The sequence below is a fragment of the Melospiza melodia genome, chromosome 18 (assembly GCF_035770615.1).
Source record: "Melospiza melodia melodia isolate bMelMel2 chromosome 18, bMelMel2.pri, whole genome shotgun sequence".
Classification (NCBI taxonomy): Eukaryota; Metazoa; Chordata; class Aves; order Passeriformes; family Passerellidae; genus Melospiza; species Melospiza melodia.
Window position 1 is genome coordinate 623,866 of NC_086211.1, and position 18,635 is coordinate 642,500.

An 18,635-nucleotide genomic window follows, 5' to 3' on the forward strand; every position below is an offset into this window, starting at 1 on the left:
CCTCCGCGCGCCCGCCGCGCCACCTCCGCCGCGCCCCGGTTGCCATGGAGGCCCCGCCGGCAGCGGCGGCCCTGAGCGGCGCCGACAAGGAGAAGGTGCGGGGCCGGCCGGGGCGGCGGGACCGGGACCGTCCCGGGCCCATCCTGAAGGGTGTCTCTTGCAGCTGCGGGAGAAGCTGGCGCTGCTGAGGCGGGAGTACAGCGAGACCGTCATCCGGCTGCGGGTGAGCGGAGCGGGCCGGGCCGGGCCGGGCCGGGGGGCACCGGGGCACCGCCAGCCGGTCCCAGCCCCGCCGGTCTTGTGTGTCCGCAGCGGGCACGGCGAGCCGAGCGAGCCAGGAGCCACGGCCGGCGGGAGCGGAGCCCCACAGGTGGGAGCCGGGGAGAACGGGGCGCCTCAGGTAGGAGCCGGGGAGAACGGGGTGGGAGCCGGGGGGAACGGTGTGAGCCGGGGAGAACGGGGTGCCTGCCCCAGGTAGGAGCCGGGGAGAACGGGGGCCTGGCCCAGGTGGGAGCCGGGGAGAACGGGGTGGGAGCCGGGGGGAACGGTGGGAGTCGGGGAGAACGGGGTGCCCCAGGTAGGAGCCGGGGAGAACGGCGTGCCTGCCCCCGGTGGGAGCCGCAGGTAGTCCCCCAGGACAGGGCTGTGGGAGCGCCCGGGGAGCCGGCGGCCGCTGTTGCCCCTTAGTGCCCCCATGGACCGTCCTGCTCCCGGCCCTGCTGACCCTCCCTCCGGGCCCCGCTGTCCCTTCGGCCACTGCGGCCACATCCACTGCCCCCACATGGCCCTTGCCCTGGGCTGAGCCTTATTCCGCAGTAATGTCTGCTCTGCTTCCCTCCTCACCAGGTCTGCAGTGCTCCGGTCCTGACTGTAAGATCCCCATCTTTCCCTGATAACAAAGCCTGATTTTACCGTGTGATGTTTCTCTTGGGCAGGACTTTCGGAGTACTTTACATGTGTGGCATTTTCCCCCCAGGTTATAGAGGTAACACATCTGCTGGTGCTGACAGAGATGGGCCCTCTCAGTTACAGACTGAAACCTGCTCTGATGCTGGCACCGAGAAGACAACATCTGCCACAGTTAAGCACATTCCAGAATTCTCCAGTGATGAGGTTAGCCCGCAGGACAGCTCCCGGGCAGAAAGCTTTCAGGCCAGCCAGGAAAACCTGTGCTGTGGGACCATCAGGCCTGTCCCTGTGGAGAAAAAGCCCCAAACCTCCCGAGGCATGATGAAGCTGCGGAGACGGACGAAGGCTCTGGAATCAAAGGAAAGGGAATCAGTGCATGATGTGCATCTAATCAGTACTGGTGAAATGATGAAAACTCAAATTGCCAGTGCAGAGGAGCTTCAGTCACCACTGTTCAGGCACAGCAGCGTCTCACACACTGAGGAAGCTGCTCAAAGGGCACCTGGGGCAGTGCCTGTGCAGGAAGAAAGACATAGTTTCACTCCTGATGCAGCATCAGGGTTTGTACAGGATGTGTTTGAGGGCAGTGTCACTGCAGGAGAGCCTGAGCTGTCCCCCCATGTGCTGAGGGACAGCAGGGACATCTGGCAGCCTGAGTCCTCAGGGGCTGTGGCCACACCTGATGGACATGAGCCGTGCTCACAGCATGGAGATTCTGTTTTACTTGACCCCAGAGGTGATGGCAGAGAAGAGTCCTCCAGCGGAGTAAAACAGCCAGAGGGTCAGAGTTTGTGTGAAGATCAGGGAGAATTACGTGGGCTCCTGGATTTAATGTCAGAAAATGAAATATTGCGTGACAGCAGAAATAACACCATAACCGAGGAGAGTAAAAACCATGAAGGACATCAAAGTGACGCTAATACCTTGAATCCCTGTCCTGCAGATAAAGCTCTGGACACTGCTGAAGGAGTGCTGGAGAATCAACACACTGAAATGGAGTCAAGGCTCTCTCCTGCTGCCAAGGCGGTGGCTCCCGAGGGCACGCTGAGCTCCTGCACAGTGGTGGAAGGGCTGCTCTTCCCCGTGGAGTACTACGTGCGGACAACTCGCCGCATGTCCAACTGCCAGAGGAAGGTGGACCTGGACGCTGTCATCCTCAGCCAGCTGGGCAGGAGCAAGAAAGGCCAGCGGAGTAAATGCAAGCAGAAAGATGCAAACCCCAATCAGCCCTCGCAAGAGGGAGCTGAGGGTGATTTAGAGCCAGGGGTTGAGCCCTTCCCTTTTCTTGGGGCAGAAAATGATCAAGCAAACTCAAGTAGTTCTCAGAAATCCCTTCCTGCATCCAGCAACAGCAGCACTTCTCTTGAATCCGTTTCTCAGAAAAGCATCACTAGCACAAGGCAAGAGCAGAGACAATCCCAGAGGAAACAGAAAGGAAGAAGGAAGGCAGCTTGCAAAGCCCCCATGCATCCAGTGTCACAAGAGCTTATAGAGAGTCAGGATCCCACAATGGCCAATGAAAGCAGTGCTCTGCTGTCAAATGAGAACCAGAGTGAAAAGGAAAACTGTGATGCTAACCTTGAAAGGTCTTCTTCAGATGAGAGGAGAGTGTCTGGTGCTGCAGCCCCGGGGCCTGCAGGGCCAGGAGTGACTGGAGCTACCCAGCCAGCAGGTCCTGACCCTCCTCAGGGTGGGAGCCAAGTGCCAGGGAAATGCCATAAGGCTCTGTTGGAGCAGGTTCAACATCCACTCCACAGCAGCGATTCCCTGAGCCCAGGGAGCGACGCTTTTGCCAGCCGTGTGGGAGATGTGGAGGGCAGTGCTGCTGTGTGTCAGGGAGACAAACATCCAGTGCAGCGTGTGAAGAGGCAGCGAGGAGCCGAGCAGCTGCCCGGGGTCAGCGTCCCTCTGCGCCGCTCCCTGCGCTGCTCTGCCAGGCACAGGCCCCCGACAGGCTCAACAGGTACTTCTCACATATAAACTCCCCAAAGTGCCCCACTCCCCGAGGCAGGGAACGTCCCTGGGAGTGCAGGCCCTGCTGCTCAAACCCTGCTGTGTTTATGCAAGAAAATACAATAGGAGTTAACTGTTATTCTTTTAAAAATGAGATTTGTTTATTTAAAAATAGATTATTGTGGTGCCCATGTTCCTTGAACCATTCCAGAAACTTATGCAGGGAATGAACAGAGGAGGAGCAGGGCTGGGAACTTACTGAGCTGCCCTTGCTGTTGGAGTGAAGGCTGTGAACACTAGGGCTGGTTTGCCAGCAGGTGAATGTCCGTCTGTTCCTCCAACCGAGTCTGCATGCTAATCATTATTCTCTCCTTTATGAGGGTCTGTGAATATTGAAAAAAGAGAAAGTGTAGGAAGAAAAGCAATAAACCAAACTGACCAAGCACTCAGGCGTATCTGTCAGGCTTTGGTGGTGGTCTTTGAGCTGAAGGCTTTATCCAGAGGTACAGAGTAACTGCAGAGTGTAGTGTCTTTCCACTTCTGTGTGTTAAGATGAACATGGTGTTTTGATGGTTTTTAAAATCCAAGCCACCCTTCATGAGAGATTCTGAAAAGGCAAGTTGCTGTTATTTTATGACGTGATGTTCTGTCTTGTATTCTTGTGTTTAGATGCCAGCAGCAGAGGAAGCAGCAGTCCCAGGGGTTCACAGGGTCCTGCTGCCCTTGGGCTCCCTGCTGCAAACTCCAACACTCGTGGCTCCCTCTTCTCCTTCCGCAGCCTCCAGTGGCTGATCCCTAAGCTGGGCATCAGGGACTTCCACTTACCAAATGAGGAATTTGGAGTGCTGAAACTGGAGAAATTGAAATCATCCCCTGTGAATGACTTGGAGGATTTTGTGTCTGGGGATGGTGTGGCTCCAGAGGACACACCAGATGCACAAATGAAACCAAAAGAAAAAAGTAATTTGATTTTGCCTTCCAAAACCGGATTGCCTGAACTCCCTTGCATGGAAGGCCTGACTTCCAAGAAGGAGCTTTCCACCCATGAATTGCTGTTTACTCCCATGGGGACTGTCCTAGAGGCTCCCACTCACCCTGAGCCTGAGATTTCCTCGTCTGTTTTCCCTGCTGTGGGTGCAACCCCAGGTGTTTTACCTTCAGTACACACTGAGGCGTTCCCTGACACACCTTCTGTACCTGCCTTGCCAGTGACCCCATCTTCCCCCAGAGGAGCAGCTGCCCTGGTCCTGGGGGATGTGGCACACAGAGACCCTGCTGTGCCACCTCACCCTGACAGCTGTGCTGCAGGGGCTGCCAGAAACCAGGAGAAGCAAGGTACAGCATTGCCTTCAGCAGCTGAAAGAGGTCCTGAGAGCAAATCTAGTGAGACTGTGTCCTTGGAGAAGCATCAGCAGCCAGAGAACAAAGAGCAGGAATCCTGCAGAACTTCACCTGAACAGGTAACAAGCTGGGATCTTTGTGAAGGGTACTAAGCCAGTGGTTTTGTGGGCAAATCCCCTTTTTCCAGAGTCCTGTCTGACTTCAGGGAAAAGTTCTCTTTGCATGGATCATAGCAGTGGCATGCAGTACCTGCATGAGAGTGACTGAGAGCATGCAACAATTCTGCCTCGTTCTTGCAGGTGCTGAATATAATTTCAAAGCTGAATTATGCTCATTCTTTACTTTGTTCATGCAGATAAAAGATGTGGCAGAGCCATTGACTGCAGCGCTGCCGGATGGCCCCAGAGAAGAGAGCTTGCAGTTTGTGTCAGAGCTAAAGGTGGGAGAGCAGCAGGGCACTGTTACCCAGGCAGCAGCAGCAGCAGCTCTGCGAGGCGGGGTTTGCAGCGGTGCAGCAGGCAGTGCTGTGTGCCGGAGGAGAGCGCAGTGTGTGTTTGCAGGAGCCCTGGTGCTCGGGCGCCGTGGACGTGGGCGCCGTGTGGTGGGCAGCAGCTGGCAGCTGCAGGGAGCTGCGCGTGGTCACCGCCTGCGAGAGCGCCGTGTCCCTCTGGCAGCCACGGGCCCCCGCCGGCTGGGCCAGGCTGCACACCTGGCACCTCAGAGAGGTATGAACACACTCCTCGTGCTGGAGCTGGGGCAGCTGCCTTGCCCCGTGTGTTAGCTCCTGAGACGCAGGGAGCTTGGAGCTTGTATGGTTGTGTGTTACCTGCTGCAATTTAATACCTCGTGCACACAATGGTGCTGCGCTTCACTTGTGCTTTTTCCCCTTAGAGTTCCTTGAGACGTATTTTATATGTCTTATATCAGCAGGGATTGTTTGATTAGGCAACCAGTCAGCAGAGAGTGCAGCTGTTCATTTTAGTGTGCTTCTTGAGAGGGGTCTGAAAATCAATCCTGCTCCACATCATTTTACTTGAAACACTCTAGAACATGAAAATAAAGGGACACTGTGGGTGGCACTGAATTCTTGTTTTGTTGTCCCAGATTCCTGTCATCCAGATTGTTCCTCTGCCAGACACCTGTAACCTCGTGTGTGTAGCACTGGGAGAGCTGGAGATTGGAGAAATAAGGTTTTGTATTTATTTCTTACTAGTGCTTTGCACCCTGAGTAGTTGCAGCTCAGCTCCTTGTGAGAAGTGGTTGAAATTATCTTTTTACTAATGTGGCACTTTCTCAGTTGCTCTAACAGTTGGAAAATGTGGAAGGGATTTCTAAAAATCAACTGTAAAGACCTGTTAATTCACCTCAGAGCTGGCAGGCTGATTGAACACAGACTGATCTCTATATGCTACTGCACATTTGAGTGGGGCTTCCTCCTGTCATGGTGTGTGCTTGTCTCTTGATTTAGGCTCTTGCTTTATTCTTCTGAGACTGACTCATTCAAGCACTCCCTAGTGAAAACTGGGAATATAAAAGCAGTTGCTGGGCTAAAGGACTGGAGGCTGGTGAGCAGCAGCAGGACCATGCAGGAGCAGCAAGTGGAGATGGTTTTTCTCTCAGAGACAGGGGGGTGAGTTTGGGGGTGCTGCTTTGGGGTGGTGTCCGTGTGGTGGGTGGGATAAAAGCGAGGAAACACCTCGGATGTTGAGCAGTATCATGTTCCTCTTGCAGAACACACACTTTTTGTTTTACCTGCTCTTCTATGTGCTGGTCTCCTTTCAGGAGCAAGGACAGGCAGACTCTGATGCCCCCTGAAGAAACGGTTACAGCCTTTGCTGAGGTAGAAGGGATGAGCGAGGCCTTGGTGGGCACCACTGCAGGGAACAGCGTTGTGGTTTGGTGAGTGTTCCTCTGCCACACACAGTTTAGGGGCTGGGGACAGCTTCAGCAGCTGCAGGGCTGTACAGGGGTGCTGGTGAAATGGTGGTTGTCAGAGGGCCAGTGGTCAGTGTGGCACCACAGTCAGACAGCCAGGGAATTGCTGTAATTCCATTGCTTTTGTGTCATCCTCACTACACCCTTCCTGCCTATTGGCTTCATTTGCTTAATGTGGAACCAAACCCATGTCCGTCCTGCACAGGGGTGTAACTGTGATTAGAAATGAGTCAGAATTTGTATTTTCACCAACTGCAGGAATCTGAGAACTGGTCAGCTCCTGAGGAAGATGCACGTTGGCTATTCCTACCCAGCTTCCATCTGCCATCGAGCATATTCTGACTCTGTACGTACACAAAATTCACAGTTCATGCTTGGGCTGCACTGACTGGGATGGGGACATAAAGGATTGAAGTTGCTAGGGAGGGTTGAATTATCAGCTCTGTTTCAATACACTGCAAATAATTCAAGGGTAAACAGGTTACAGGAGGAATAAATAACCTATGCCGGCTGCCTCTACTCCTGGCTTTCTGCAGGGTGCTAGTAAAGTGGGAGCAATGCATCCTGGTGCATTCCAAAGCTGCAGCAGGCTGTGAGTGGAAAGCAGAAGTGCTGTAGCCCAGGCCTGGTGCTTGGCAAGCCTCTTCCATGTCACACGTGCGTGCTGCCAGCATTAGAATCCCTCTGTGAATGTTCCTCTGGACATACATGCCTGAGGGAATGGGCTGTGTGAAACCAATATTCATACTAATCATCTTTCCCCCCTTGCTTCTACCTGTGCTGTGATTCCCAATGGGTTGTGTGGTTTATCAAGGATTTGATTGTTTTCAGTGAGCATGTAACTTTTAGGGACAAGAATGTCTTGTCCAATAATGGTGCCTTGGGTCCTCACATTATCCATCCCAGTATATTTCATGCTGGTTTGTGGCCATTCTGGGAGCTACTGTTTTCAGTTGTGCTGCTTTCCATGGAATTTTTGTTATATTTTAAGCTTGTAGGGATTAAAATGTGACCCAGAAAATTTATTTATTTTGTTTTTTGAAGTGTCACCTCATCCTATGGCAGGTTTAGCTTTTTGAAACGGGAAGAGAAATTCATAAATCCCTTGGGTCACTGAGCTGTCACTTTGCTGTGTTGCATCAGCCCTTATCAGCCAGCAGCTGCTTTTGCTTTTATCTAATTTGATAAGGAAAGTAAACCATTTCTGTTTTCCTCAGTAAAAAATAATGCATCACTGTTCATAGGGCTGTGATTAGAGAGAGTGTAGCAGTTAATTTTTGGAAAATTATTTTGGTTTTCCTCCTCCTGCTGTTGTTTTTAGTGATGTATTTTCCCTCTCTGTGTCAGGGCCTTCTGTTTGTTGTTTTAAGCCACCCTCATGCCAAAGAGAGCGAGTCCTGTGGAAGCCCAGCATTCCGCATGGTGGCCTTCAACCCGCGCACGGGCCGGAGCGCGCCGGTGACGTCCTGCTGCCTGCCCCCTGGCCCGGCAGGCAGGCGAGTCCTGGGGCGGGCTGGGCTGGGCTGGGCTGGGCTGGCTCCTTCGGGGTGTTGGGAGAGGCCCTGGGGAGCAGCTAGCCCTGGCAGGGATCCAGCTGCCATCTCCCCGTGATAAGGGGCTGCATCCGGCCCTGCGTGCGTCCGGTGCCGGGCTCGGGGCCGGGGGCGTGGGCTGCTTCCTGCCCGCTTCCCACTGCGGGCTGTGCGCTGACCCCTCGCCCTGGCAGCTCTGTCACCATCACCACGGGGCTGGCTTTGTCCCCAGGGACTGGGGAAGTGTCCCTGGGCTCCTCAGGGCTGATCCCTGTCCTGTTGCACTGGAGGAACAGTCCGGACTGTAGGCTGCCTGCTATTAATCTTTACCTGAGCCCTGGGCTAACCGAACAAACGCCATGGTTTGCACATCCCCTGTCTCCTGCTGACCCCCGTGTCCCCGCAGGTACCTGGAGGGTGACGTGTGGGACACTGCGGGAGCCGCCGTGCTGACGTCGGGTGCGGTGGCCGTGTGGGACCTGCTGCAGGGCTGCTGCACGGCCGTGCTGCCCCCGGGCCCCACGGGGCACTGGGCCCTGGCCCGCTGGGCCCCTGGTGGGGCTGGGCTGCTGGCGGGGCACCGTGATGGCACCGTGCACCTGTACCGGTACCGGCCCCTGCAGCCAGGACCCGCCTGACGGGCCAGGCGCCATGATGGCACCGTGCAGCTGTACCGGTACCGGCCCCTGACTGACGGGCCGGGCTGCTGGCCACGTGCCGCGATGGCACCATGCAGCTGGACCGGTACCAGCCCCCGCAGCCAGGACCCGCCTGACGGGCCAGGCACGTGATGGCACCATGCAGCTGGACCAGTACCGGCCCCCGCAGCCGAGAGCTGCCTCACGGGGCCTGACAGGGCTGCCCGCCGTGCCAATAAACGTGTGCTGCCTTGGAACCACCCCATGTCTGTTGTCACTGTTCTATGGGGGGGCTGTGAACAAGGACCTGGGGGCTCTCATGGACCTTGTCCTGAGCAGCAGTGTGTCCTGGGGGCCAAGGAGGACAATGGTGTCCCCAGGAAGAGCATTTGCAGCAGGTCAGGGAGGGGATCCTTCCCCTCTGCTCAGCCCTGTGAGACACTGCTGGAGGGCTGTGTCCAGCAGAGGCTGTGGAAATGATGAAGGGACTGGATCATCCCCCTGATGAGGAAAAGCTGAGAGAGCTGGGGCTGGTCAGCCTCTAGAGCAGACACAGCTGAGCGGTATCAGTGTGTGTGATTAGATAAAGGGGGTGCCAAGAAGATGGACCGGGCTCTTCTCAGTGGTCCTGAGCAATAGCAAGAGGCTATGAGCATGGCAAGTTCCACCTGGACACGAGGTAGAACTTTCCTGTGTAGTGACAGAGGAACAGAGTCCAGACAGGGTCTGGAGTCTCCCGCAGTGGAGGCGTTCCCGGGCCGGGAGCGGCGATATCGGCCCGGTCCAACCGGAATCACGGGACCGCAGCCGGGTCACGGGATCGCCGCTCCTGGCCCGGCCCATCCCGGGATGGCGGCCCGGGGCGCTGCGGCCGCCGCCCGGCAGAGGGCGCTGCAGGCGCCGGTCTCTCCGCGCGGCGCCCGCCGGGACAGCGACGATGGCGGCCCGTGTCCTCTCGTCCTGCGCCCGCCGCCTGCTGCCGCTGCCCGCCCGCCCCGCCGCGCTCCGCTCCCTCCGCCGCCTGCCGCCCGCCGCCCCCGCCCCGCCGGGCCGCCCCGCGCCGCCCGCGCTGCTCCGGCTGCCGCGTGTGGCCGCGCCCCTCTGCCGCAGCTTCTCCGAGCTGCCGCCCCTGACCTTGGCCGACATCAAGGACCGGGTGCTCTACGTGCTCAAGCTCTACGATAAGATCGACCCCGAGAAGGTGAGCGGGACGGGGGGCAGGCGCCCGGGCCTCGGGCTCCGGTGTAACGCGTGCCCGTGGCCCGCTGACCGCCGTGTCCTCCCCAGCTCACAGCCGAGTCCCACTTCATGAAGGACCTGGGCCTGGACAGTCTGGACCAAGTGGAGATCATCATGGCCATGGAGGACGAGTTCGGTAACGGCGCCCGGGGCTGCTGGGCCGTGCGAGCGGCGGCACCGCGGGCCTGTGCCGTGTGGGGCAGGGAGAGACGCACAGAGCCGGGCAAACACCGCAGGGCCAGCCCTGGGAGCAGGAGAGACCACACCGAGCAGGACAAACCCCACAGGGCCGGGCATGGGAGCAGGGCCAACCCCACAGAGCAGGGCAGACACCGTAGGGCCAGCCCTGGGGCCAGGACAGACCACACAGAGCCGGGCAAACACCGCAGGGCCAGCTCCTAGAACAGGGCAAACCCCACAGTGCCAGCCCTGGGGGCAGAGCAGGCCCTGGGGGCAGGATAGACCCCACAGAGCCACCAGTGAGCTGGGCACCTGCAGCAGTCAGGAATATGGCCCTTTGCTCTGGAGCTCAGCCCCTCTGGAAGCAGGAATTCTGTCCCACCCGCCATGGGCACCAGCCGGGGAGGGGGAAAGGGGAGCAGAGGGTGCTGAGCCCTGCCACACACCGGTGTCTGGGGTCTCTGGCTCCTGCTGTGCCCGCCGTGTCCCCTGTCTGGCAGCAGTGTCACTTTGGGCAGTGCAGTGACAGCTCTGGCTAGCACAGCAACCCCTGCGTGTGTCCCCTGAGTCCCCAACCATCCCTTCCTTGCCCTTGCTCGCTTTTCCATTGGTTTTGGGCTAAGTGTGTGCCCTTTCTTGCAGGATTTGAAATTCCTGACGGAGATGCAGAGAAGCTGATGCGCCCACAGGAGATTGTAGATTACATTGCAGATAAGAAGGATATTTATGAGTGAAGCAGATGCTCAGAGGTGAGTTCAGAGGTGCTCTGAGGGTGCCTGGGCACACACCAGGGGGATGTGTGGCACAGGTGGGAGCCCAGCAGCTCGGGAGGGAGCTGGCAGCAGCTGTGGGTGCCAGCAGGGAGGGCAGGTGGGAGGTGTTTTCCTGAAGCACCTGCAGCTGGGGACAGGACGTGGGCTCAGCCTCTCCTTTGGTCCTGCCTGGCACATCCAGCACTCATCCCTGGGGCAGCAGTGGGTGGCAGGTTGCTCTCAGCCATGGCCCTGTGTCCCTGGGCCCTGTGCAGGGCGTGTGGGGGCACCTCAGCCCTGCCACTGCTGCCGTTTCCTCTGCCTCAGCCGGGAAGGAAATGGGCAGGAAAGGGTTATAGGAGCGGTCGGGGAGGGCTGCAGGGGAAATGAGGTGGCCTCAGGCCAGCCTGCAGCACTGATCCACATTCTTGCCTGTTCCTGTGTGGCTCCAGGCTTCCCCCCCAGCCCCCTGGTTGCAGGGGGGCTGCAACCCGTCTCTGTGCAGGGCAGGGTGGGAGCTGTGGCCTCTGGAGAGAACTGGGGGCTCCTTCTGTGCCTGTGTTCAGTGCTCAGTGTGTCCTGACCCGCTTCTGTGCCTTTGAATGCTTGGTGAGGTGTTAAATGTGTGGATTTTGTTTTCCCAGGAGTTGTCCCACACCAGGACTGGGCTGGTGCCGGCAGGGATGGACGGGAGCGCGCACGCTGTCCCACTGCTGCCTTCTTTGGAAGCTGCACGTGGATGTTGTATTTAAAGCTGTCGAATGTGTTGTCCTTTAAAAACAAGAAAAAAACAGGAATAAAGAGTTAAGACCATTCTGGTGGTGGCTGTTCTGTCTCACACAGTGGGTGGGTCCTGGTGATGGTGTTGGGTGTGAAGGACACTCTGGGGACCCTGCCCCGAGATTTGGCTCTGCCCTGCATGCTTGTAACTGTTTATTTCATCAGTGCTGATAAAAACAAGTTCTGTGTGAAAGGCTTCTGCTTTCCTGATGGAAAATAAGGGGGGGAATGATTTTCCTGCTGCTGAACAGCAAGTTGACATCGCTGTTCCTGTACACCCAGTTCATCACAACACGGGAGCCTTGCTTTAACCCTCACGAGGCAGGAACGGGGTATTTCTGAGCACTGCACAGTTTTTCCTCAGAGCCAAGAAACACTGACATGTCACAGCAGCCCTGCCAGGCTGGGAGCCAAGGAAGTGTCAAGGAAAACAGATCCTCTGGCAGTGGGGGAGGTAAGGATGGAAAATGGAGCAGAGGCTGCAGTGCTGCCCATGGTGCTTGTGTTGTGGTTGGGTGATCCCAGGGTGTTCTCAGGAGCTGCACCTCCCTGTGGGATCCCTGGCAGAGCAGTGCCCCTCTGCCTCCGTGGCACAGGTGTTGTTCTCACCGTGCCCTTGGAAACTTCGTGCCCCACAGCCTGGCTGAGCTCTGGGGCGTTTTCTGAGCAGAGCTGGGGGCACACGGTGGGTTTGGCTGCTGTGCCCCCGTGGCATGGACACAAGGTGTCTGATGTGGGGAGTGTCGCTGCTTCCCGCGGGCGTGGTGACCCTGAGGGATGTGGTGAGGGACCTGCGGCCAGAGCTGACCCTGGTGTCCTGGGGGAGCCTTTGTCCCGGCACGGCTCGCGGAGCGGGGACAGCCGGGGGCAGAGCGCGCGTCCCGGGATGAACCGGTGGGAGGGGGACGGGCAGGGGCTGCGAGTCCCCCGAGTGCCGCGGGCGGCGGCTCCGCGCTGATTACCGGGGCAGTGCCGAGCTGCCGAGCCCCGGTCCGCCCGGCCCGAGGGAGGGAGGGAGGGAGGGAGCTCCGGGGCCGGTGCCGTGGGGCGGGTCCGGGCCGGGGGCTGCGGTTCCCGGCGCCTCCGCCCCGCCGCAGCGGGGGCGGGCGGGGGCTTCCTGCCGCCGCCTGGCAGAGCCGCCCGCGCCGCGCCATGGAGCGGCCCCGGCTCCCGCTGCCCCGGCCCCGGCCGCCGCTGCCCCGGCTCCTGGCCGCCGCAGGTGAGGGGGGCACGGCCGGGAAGGGTCCCCGGTGCCGCTGGTCCCGGGGCGGGGATGCTGCGCTGGGGGGCGGCGGCGGCAGGGCCGGTGCATCCCGGCGGCCCGGAGCTCTGCGGCGGCGCTGGGGCCGGTACCGGCTCCGTGTCCCCGCCGGGGCTGGGGCTGGGGGCGGCGGCTGCTCGGGGTCCCTGGGACCTGCCCGGAGCGGGCCCGGCCGCGGGTACCGGGGCGAGCGGGCAGCGGGGCGGGCACGCCGGCGGCGGCCGCGTGTGGTTTTCCGTGTGGCCATTCCGTGCCAAGCCGTGCCACCAGCCCGGGCGATTCCATGGCCTCGAAAGCGGCGAGTGCTGCCCCTGCGGGAGCCCGGGTGGGCGCCGGTGCAGAGCGGGGCCCGCAGGCTTTGTGGTGACCCCCGGGCTGTGCCAGCCCCACCGGGCGGTGCCCACCCGCCGTGGCTCCTGCCGAACCGCCCATTATCACCGGAGAGGGGCCGCCAAGGACCCCGGAGCCCTGCCCGGAGCACTGCCACCCGCTCGGGGTGAGCCCAGCACGGGCACAGTGAGGTGGTGGGGCAGGGCTGGGCACGCCTCGCTGGGACGGGGGCAGGCGGTTCCCAGCTGGGTTTGGGCTGTTCTGGAGCATCTCCTTCAGCAGAGCCCCCCTCGGTTATCAGAAGGCAGAAAGAGACGGGGGTCTCACCTCGGCGGTAGCTCCGAGTGCCTGGTGCTGGTGCGGGATGCTCGATGCCCAGCACCGATGCACGCTGCTCCTTTCCCTCTCTCCCAGTGCTCGTGGAATGCTGTGCACGGCTCTGCCCGGCCCTGGGCAGCGGGACGGGCTCCGCTCTGAGCGCCGCCGACCCCTGCGCCCACCTGGGCCCTGCGGCGGGGCAGCGCTGCCGGACAGGCACAGGTACCGGTACCGCCGCCCTCCCGCACCCTCCGGGGCACCGAGTGCCCTCCGCGGGGGCTGCCGCTCGCTGGGCCCAGGGTCCCGCGGTCGGAGCCGCTCAGTGCTCGCCCCTCGCCTCTGCCCGCAGATCGCCCGCAGCCGGGAGCTGGCACGGGGCGGCCGCCCACACCAGGGGCCGTGGGGCAGCTGTGGACAGAGGCTGGACCGCCGCCCTTCCCCGGGACCCCCGAGCTCTCCAGCCCGCAGCAGAGCCCCGGAGGCCCCGGGCTGGGCAGGGACGGGACAGGGCCGGCGGCGCGGGGCGGTTCGGCCACCGAGCCCCCCGGGCCCGCGGTCTCTGCAGGCTGGGAGCAGCCAGCCCCTCCAGCCCCCGCTGCAGGGACCCCAGCCCGTGCGGAGGCACACACAGACCCTGACACCACGCACCCCCCGGACCCTCTGCGACATGTGACAGCAGAAGGTGCCACGAACGCACAGGGGACGCTTCTGCGTTCACCACCCTCCGTGACAGTGCCAGGCTCTGCCGGGGGACAGCGGAGCTCCAGCAGCAGCCTGCTGGGACGGAGGGCCACTGGGACAGCCCTCGTGCAGAGCCAGAATGACACTGTCCAGCTGGGTGACAGCAGCCCAGGGACCCGCCCCAGCACCATGCTGGCCACTGGCAGCTCAGGAACAGGGACAGCAGGGACGTCACCCTTTGCTGGGGGGCTGCAGAGGCTGCTGACCCCCACAGGGACCCTGCAGGGGATGCCAGGGCTGTCAGGAGGGCAGGGCTTTGCTTCCCACCCACGGGAGGGTCCCCGCTCTGCCCCTCAGCCCTCCGCACTGTCCCCTGGGCCTGGTGGGAGCCCTTTGGCCAGCACAGCCTGGCCAGCCGTGGGGACAGGCCCAGCCTCGCTGCCTGCCGCACGCGGGGGCTCAGCTCTGCCTCTCCCCACCTCCATGGCCAGCACCCCAGGGGTGACATCTCCTGGCCAGGGAGGAGCTCTGGACCTGACCACAGGGGTCTTGGGCCCACCTGACAGAGGGGGTGCCCCTGAGCAGGGTCACATCCCCCTGAGCCCATCAGCCATCCCAGGGCAGCCCCCTGTGCCCCCAGGCCCTGGCAGCCCTGCAGTGGCACAGGGTGGGGTGACACACACCAGTCCTGGGTCCCCCCACATGTCCCTGTCCCCACAGTCTGCCCCAGCCAGTGGCTCTGCACTGACCCTGCTGTCGGCCCCACTGCCTTCCCCAGGGACCAGCTGGGGCGTCTTGGGGTTCAGCCCCACTGTGGGCACCCCTCTGGGAGACCCCTCCCCAGGGCTGCCCCACTCCAGCCCAAAGGTGGGTCCTGCTGAGAGCCCTCCATCCCTGGGGAGGACCCAGGTGGGAGTGGGCAGCCTGGCACCCCCCTCAGCACCTGGGCATCCCCAGCAGGCAGCTTTGTCCCAGCCTGCACCTTCCCCAGGACCCACCACTGCTGTTGGTGTCACCAGCGCTGCTGTCACTGCCACCATCACAGCTGCCACCAGCCCAGAAGGGCTCTGGGACACAGGGACAGTCACAGCAGAGCCACATCCTGCTGTACCACAGAGGGATGTGCAGGGGGTGAGCTGGGGATCTCCAGCTCATGTGCCCACTGTGATGCCCGGGCCCCCCCAGCAGCCCCCAGATTCCCATGGAGAGGGCCCTGGGTCGCCCCCAGCTGCTGTGGACACAGAGCTGGCCCGGCCATCGAGCAGCCCCAGAGGGAGAACAGACCCTGACACCCCCCAGGTGACACCGGCTGGGGTGGGCAGGGCCCCCCAGGTGTTCATCGTGGAGGATCAGCCCCCTCTCCTGAGAGGTGAGTCGGGTTTGGGATCCTCTGCTGGGGCACGGCAGGAGGAGGAGCTGGAGGCGGCTCCTGCGGGGGTCATGACCTGCTGGTCCCCTTGTCACCTGCAGCGCCCCTCCTGCGCATCCGCTGTGAGCTGGTGCTGGACATGGCGTTCGTGCCGGCCCTGCAGGACCCCGGCTCCCCCGAGCGCCAGGAGCTGCTGCACAGCTTCAACGAGACCGTGAGTGCGGGCCGGGGGCTGCGGGCAGGGCCGGGGGCTGCGGGCCGGGCTGGGGAATGCGGGCCGGGGACACCGCGCTCAGCTCCTGCCGCCCCGTGCAGGTCACTCCCCTCTTCGCGCCCGTGCCTGGCTTCCTGCGGCTGGAGGTCACCGGGATCAGGTGGGTGCTGGCACGGTCCCGCAGGTGTCGGGGATCAGGTGGGTGCCGGCACGGTCCCGCAGTGTCGGGATCAGGTGGGTGCTGGCACGGTCCCGCAGTGTCGGGATCAGGTGGGTGCCGGCACGGTCCCGCAGTGTCGGGATCAGGTGGGTGCTGGCACGGTCCCGCAGGTGTCGGGGATCAGGTGGGTGCTGGCACGGTCCCGCAGCCTGTCCCCGCTCCCGGCACGGGGGCTGTCCTGGGCCGGGGGCAGGCAGTGCTGGCCCGCGAGCGGCGCCCCCAGCCCCGCGGTGTCCCCGCGGTGTCCCCGCAGGAAGGGCAGCGTGGTGCTGAGCTACGAGGCGCTGTTCGCGGCCGAGCAGCTGCCGGGGCCGGGGCTGGACGAGCTCCTGGAGGCCGCGCTGGGCTCTGCCCGTGCCCGGCCGGGGCTGGCGCTGGGCACGGCCCCCGTCCTGCGCCACGAGGCTCTGGGTGAGTGCGGGGCCATCTGGGGGCTGCCGGCGGGGCGGGCACACGCCGGGCAGGGAGGGTGACACAGCCGTGCCCGTCCCGCAGCGCGGCCGCTGGAGCCCTGCGCTCTGCTCTTCACCTGCCCGTCCGGCTTCGCCTGCGCCTCCGGGGCGGACGGGAACGTGACCTGCACCTCCCTGTGCCACCGCGCCTACTGCAAGAACCACGGCATCTGCTCGCACGGCCGGGAGCAGCCGCCCCGCTGCCAGTGAGTGCCCTGGGGACAGCCCGGGCTGGCGGCGCTGTCCCCTGGCGCTGATGGGCCCCTCGCTGCAGGTGCCCCGTGGGCAGCGATTTCTGGTTCATGGGGCTGCGCTGCGACTACCGGGTGACGCAGCAGGGCCTGCTGGGCACGGCGGCCGGGGTCCTGCTCAGCATCGTGCTCCTGGGCGCCGTGCTCGCTGCCCTCGCCGTGCGCCGCTTCAAGGCGCTGCTGCTGGAGGCCAGGGCCGACCAGACCCGCAGCAGGTGGGAGCCCTGGGGGCTGCGGAGGGTGGGCACTGCTGCCCCTGCTGGGGTCTGGGGGCTCTGGGAGGTGGGCACTGCTGCCCCTGCTAGGGTCTGGGGGCTCTGGGAGGTGGGCACTGCTGCCCCTGCTGGGGTCTGGGGGCTGTGGAGGGTGGGCACTGCTGCCCCTGCTGGGGTCTGGGGGCTGCGGAGGGTGGGCACTGCTGCCCTTGTTGGGGTCTGGGGGCTCTGGGAGGTGGGCACTGCTGCCCCTGCTGGGGTCTGGGGGCTCTGGGAGGTGGGCACTGCTGCCCCTGCTGGGGTCTGGGGGCTGTGGAGGGTGGGCACTGCTGCCCCTGCTGGGGTCTGGGGGCTGCGGAGGGTGGGCACTGCTGCCCTTGTTGGGGTCTGGGGGCTCTGGGAGGTGGGCACTGCTGCCCCTGCTGGGGTCTGGGGGCTCTGGGAGGTGGGCACTGCTGCCCCTGCTGGGGTCTGGGGGCTCTGGGAGGTGGGCACTGCTGCCCCTGCTGGGGTCTGGGGGCTGTGGAGGGTGGGCACTGCTGCCCTTGTTGGGGTCTGGGGGCTCTGGGAGGTGGGCACTGCTGCCCCTGCTGGGGTCTGGGGGCTGCGGAAGGTGGGCACTGCTGCCCCTGCTGGGGTCTGGGGGCTCTGGGAGGTGGGCACTGCTGCCCCTGCTGGGGTCTGGGGGCTGCGGAGGGTGGGCACTGCTGCCCTTGTTGGGGTCTGGGGGCTCTGGGAGGTGGGCACTGCTGCCCCTGCTGGGGTCTGGGGGCTGCGGAGGGTGGGCACTGCTGCCCCTGCTGGGGTCTGGGGGCTGTGGAGGGTGGGCACTGCTGCCCCTGCTGGGGTCTGGGGGCTGCGGAGGGTGGGCACTGCTGCCCCTGCTGGGGTCTGGGGGCTCTGGGAGGTGGGCACTGCTGCCCCTGCTGGGGTCTGGGGGCTGCGGAGGGTGGGCACTGCTGCCCCTGCTGGGGTCTGGGGGCTGTGGGAGGTGGCCACTGCTGCCCCTGCTGGGGTCGGGGGGCTGCGGAGGGTGGGCACTGCTGCCCTTGTTGGGGTCTGGGGGCTCTGGGAGGTGGCCACTGCTGCCCCTGCTGGGGTCGGGGGGCGAGGGGCAGCAGGGAAAGCCATGGTGGGGTCACTGGGCTGGGGCTGAGCTCTGCCAAGGAAAACAGCGTTGGGAGTGGGATAACAGCAGTGGGAGGTGATGGAGGGGATGCTCCCAGCCACGGGAAGTGGGGTGCAGCCAGAGAGGCTGGCTGTGGGCTGTATGGGGCTGCGGTGGCACTGAAGGGCTGTGGGCTGTGCTGCTGTGGACAGATGTGTGAGATGTGTTGATGGGCTCTAAGTACGTGGTCTCTGGGACCCCTCAGTGCTGCCCGTGGCAGGGGGTCTGCCTGCCCCAGAGTGTCCTGCCCATCCTGGGGGGTGAGCGAGGCTCAGGCACAGCCCTGACAAAGCAGCTCATTGGGAACGGGCTCTGCTCTCCTGGCCCCACTCACTGCCCTTTCTGTAATGTGCCCTGGGGATTGTTCCCGAGGAAACCACTGCAACAGCTGCAACCACTGCAGAGCTGCGGCCAGAGGCTGAGCAGTGTCACGGGCTCTGTCCCCACCCTGTGTGTGCGGCTGGGCCCTCCCTGGACCCAGGAAATTTGGGCAGAAATCTGTGATCTGTGCTGCCAGTCACTGGGGTTGTGTGCTCACGTGCTTGTGTGCACATGTGTGTATGCATGTGTGCATATGCCTGCCCTGTGTGTCTGTACCTGTGTACCTGTGTGTGCACACCTGTGTCTCTGTACCTGTGTACCTGTGTGTGTGCACACCTGTATGTGTGCATCTCTGTGTGTATGTGTACCCGTGTGTGCACACGTGAGCCCGCGCCCATCCTGCCCCTCAGCTACCGCCGTTTCTGCCGCCTGGACGATGTCTCGGCCCAGTACTGGTCCCGCTCGGGGCTGCCCTCGGCCAGCTCGCTGGACAACCCGGCCTTCAGCAACTCGGAGGAGCTGCTGCAGCTGCAGGTGCTGGACAGCGGCTGCTGCGGCTGCCGGGGGGACTCGGCC

At 62.6% G+C, this 18,635-nt stretch overlaps 3 protein-coding genes across 4 annotated transcripts in view; all 3 read left to right on the forward strand.

The window, feature by feature from the left end:
• Positions 1-38: 38 nt before the first annotated feature.
• PALB2 (partner and localizer of BRCA2) lies at positions 39-8,573 on the forward strand. 2 transcript variants are annotated; one of them, XM_063171512.1, is made up of 13 exons: positions 39-95; positions 164-223; positions 313-400; positions 977-2,872; positions 3,532-4,322; positions 4,559-4,642; positions 4,764-4,928; positions 5,308-5,393; positions 5,672-5,833; positions 5,986-6,102; positions 6,397-6,484; positions 7,486-7,634; positions 8,077-8,573. In XM_063171512.1, exons 1-13 carry the CDS (start codon positions 45-47, stop codon positions 8,306-8,308), a joined length of 3,969 nt encoding a protein of 1,322 aa, XP_063027582.1. In that variant the 5' UTR covers positions 39-44; the 3' UTR covers positions 8,309-8,573. The 2 variants fall into 2 exon arrangements, with proteins under 2 accessions (XP_063027582.1, XP_063027584.1); XM_063171514.1 differs by having other exon boundaries at positions 313-370.
• Positions 8,574-9,245: 672 nt separating this feature from the next.
• NDUFAB1 (NADH:ubiquinone oxidoreductase subunit AB1) lies at positions 9,246-11,292 on the forward strand. The gene is made up of 4 exons (XM_063171515.1): positions 9,246-9,509; positions 9,596-9,683; positions 10,370-10,476; positions 11,124-11,292. The coding sequence occupies exons 1-3, from the start codon at positions 9,246-9,248 to the stop codon at positions 10,459-10,461; spliced, it is 444 nt and encodes a 147-aa protein (XP_063027585.1). The 3' UTR covers positions 10,462-10,476; positions 11,124-11,292.
• A 2,239-nt stretch (positions 11,293-13,531) lies between these two features.
• Positions 13,532-18,635, forward strand: part of LOC134426489 (nascent polypeptide-associated complex subunit alpha, muscle-specific form-like) — a 6,646-nt gene continuing 1,542 nt past the window's right edge. Inside the window, exons 1-7 of the mRNA XM_063171525.1 lie at positions 13,532-15,218; positions 15,320-15,432; positions 15,534-15,592; positions 15,906-16,063; positions 16,148-16,310; positions 16,379-16,570; positions 18,470-18,635. The exon at positions 18,470-18,635 is cut by the window's right edge and continues 50 nt beyond it. Coding sequence (XP_063027595.1) covers positions 14,039-15,218; positions 15,320-15,432; positions 15,534-15,592; positions 15,906-16,063; positions 16,148-16,310; positions 16,379-16,570; positions 18,470-18,635 — 2,031 coding nt within the window. The 5' untranslated portion in view covers positions 13,532-14,038. The remainder of the gene's footprint in view (positions 15,219-15,319; positions 15,433-15,533; positions 15,593-15,905; positions 16,064-16,147; positions 16,311-16,378; positions 16,571-18,469) is intronic.

Bases quoted from the DNA above. Each gene is read 5' to 3' on its own strand.
- PALB2 (XM_063171512.1), top strand. From the start codon at position 45: ATGGAGGCCCCGCCGGCAGCGGCGGCCCTGAGCGGCGCCGACAAGGAG. The intron at 5,394-5,671 runs GTTTTGTATTTA...CTCTTGATTTAG, and splicing joins CTGGAGATTGGAGAAATAAG to GCTCTTGCTTTATTCTTCTG. The intron at 5,834-5,985 runs GTGAGTTTGGGG...GTCTCCTTTCAG, and splicing joins TTTCTCTCAGAGACAGGGGG to GAGCAAGGACAGGCAGACTC.
- NDUFAB1 (XM_063171515.1), top strand. From the start codon at position 9,246: ATGGCGGCCCGTGTCCTCTCGTCCTGCGCCCGCCGCCTGCTGCCGCTG. The intron at 9,510-9,595 runs GTGAGCGGGACG...TGTCCTCCCCAG, and splicing joins ATAAGATCGACCCCGAGAAG to CTCACAGCCGAGTCCCACTT. The intron at 9,684-10,369 runs GTAACGGCGCCC...CCTTTCTTGCAG, and splicing joins GGCCATGGAGGACGAGTTCG to GATTTGAAATTCCTGACGGA.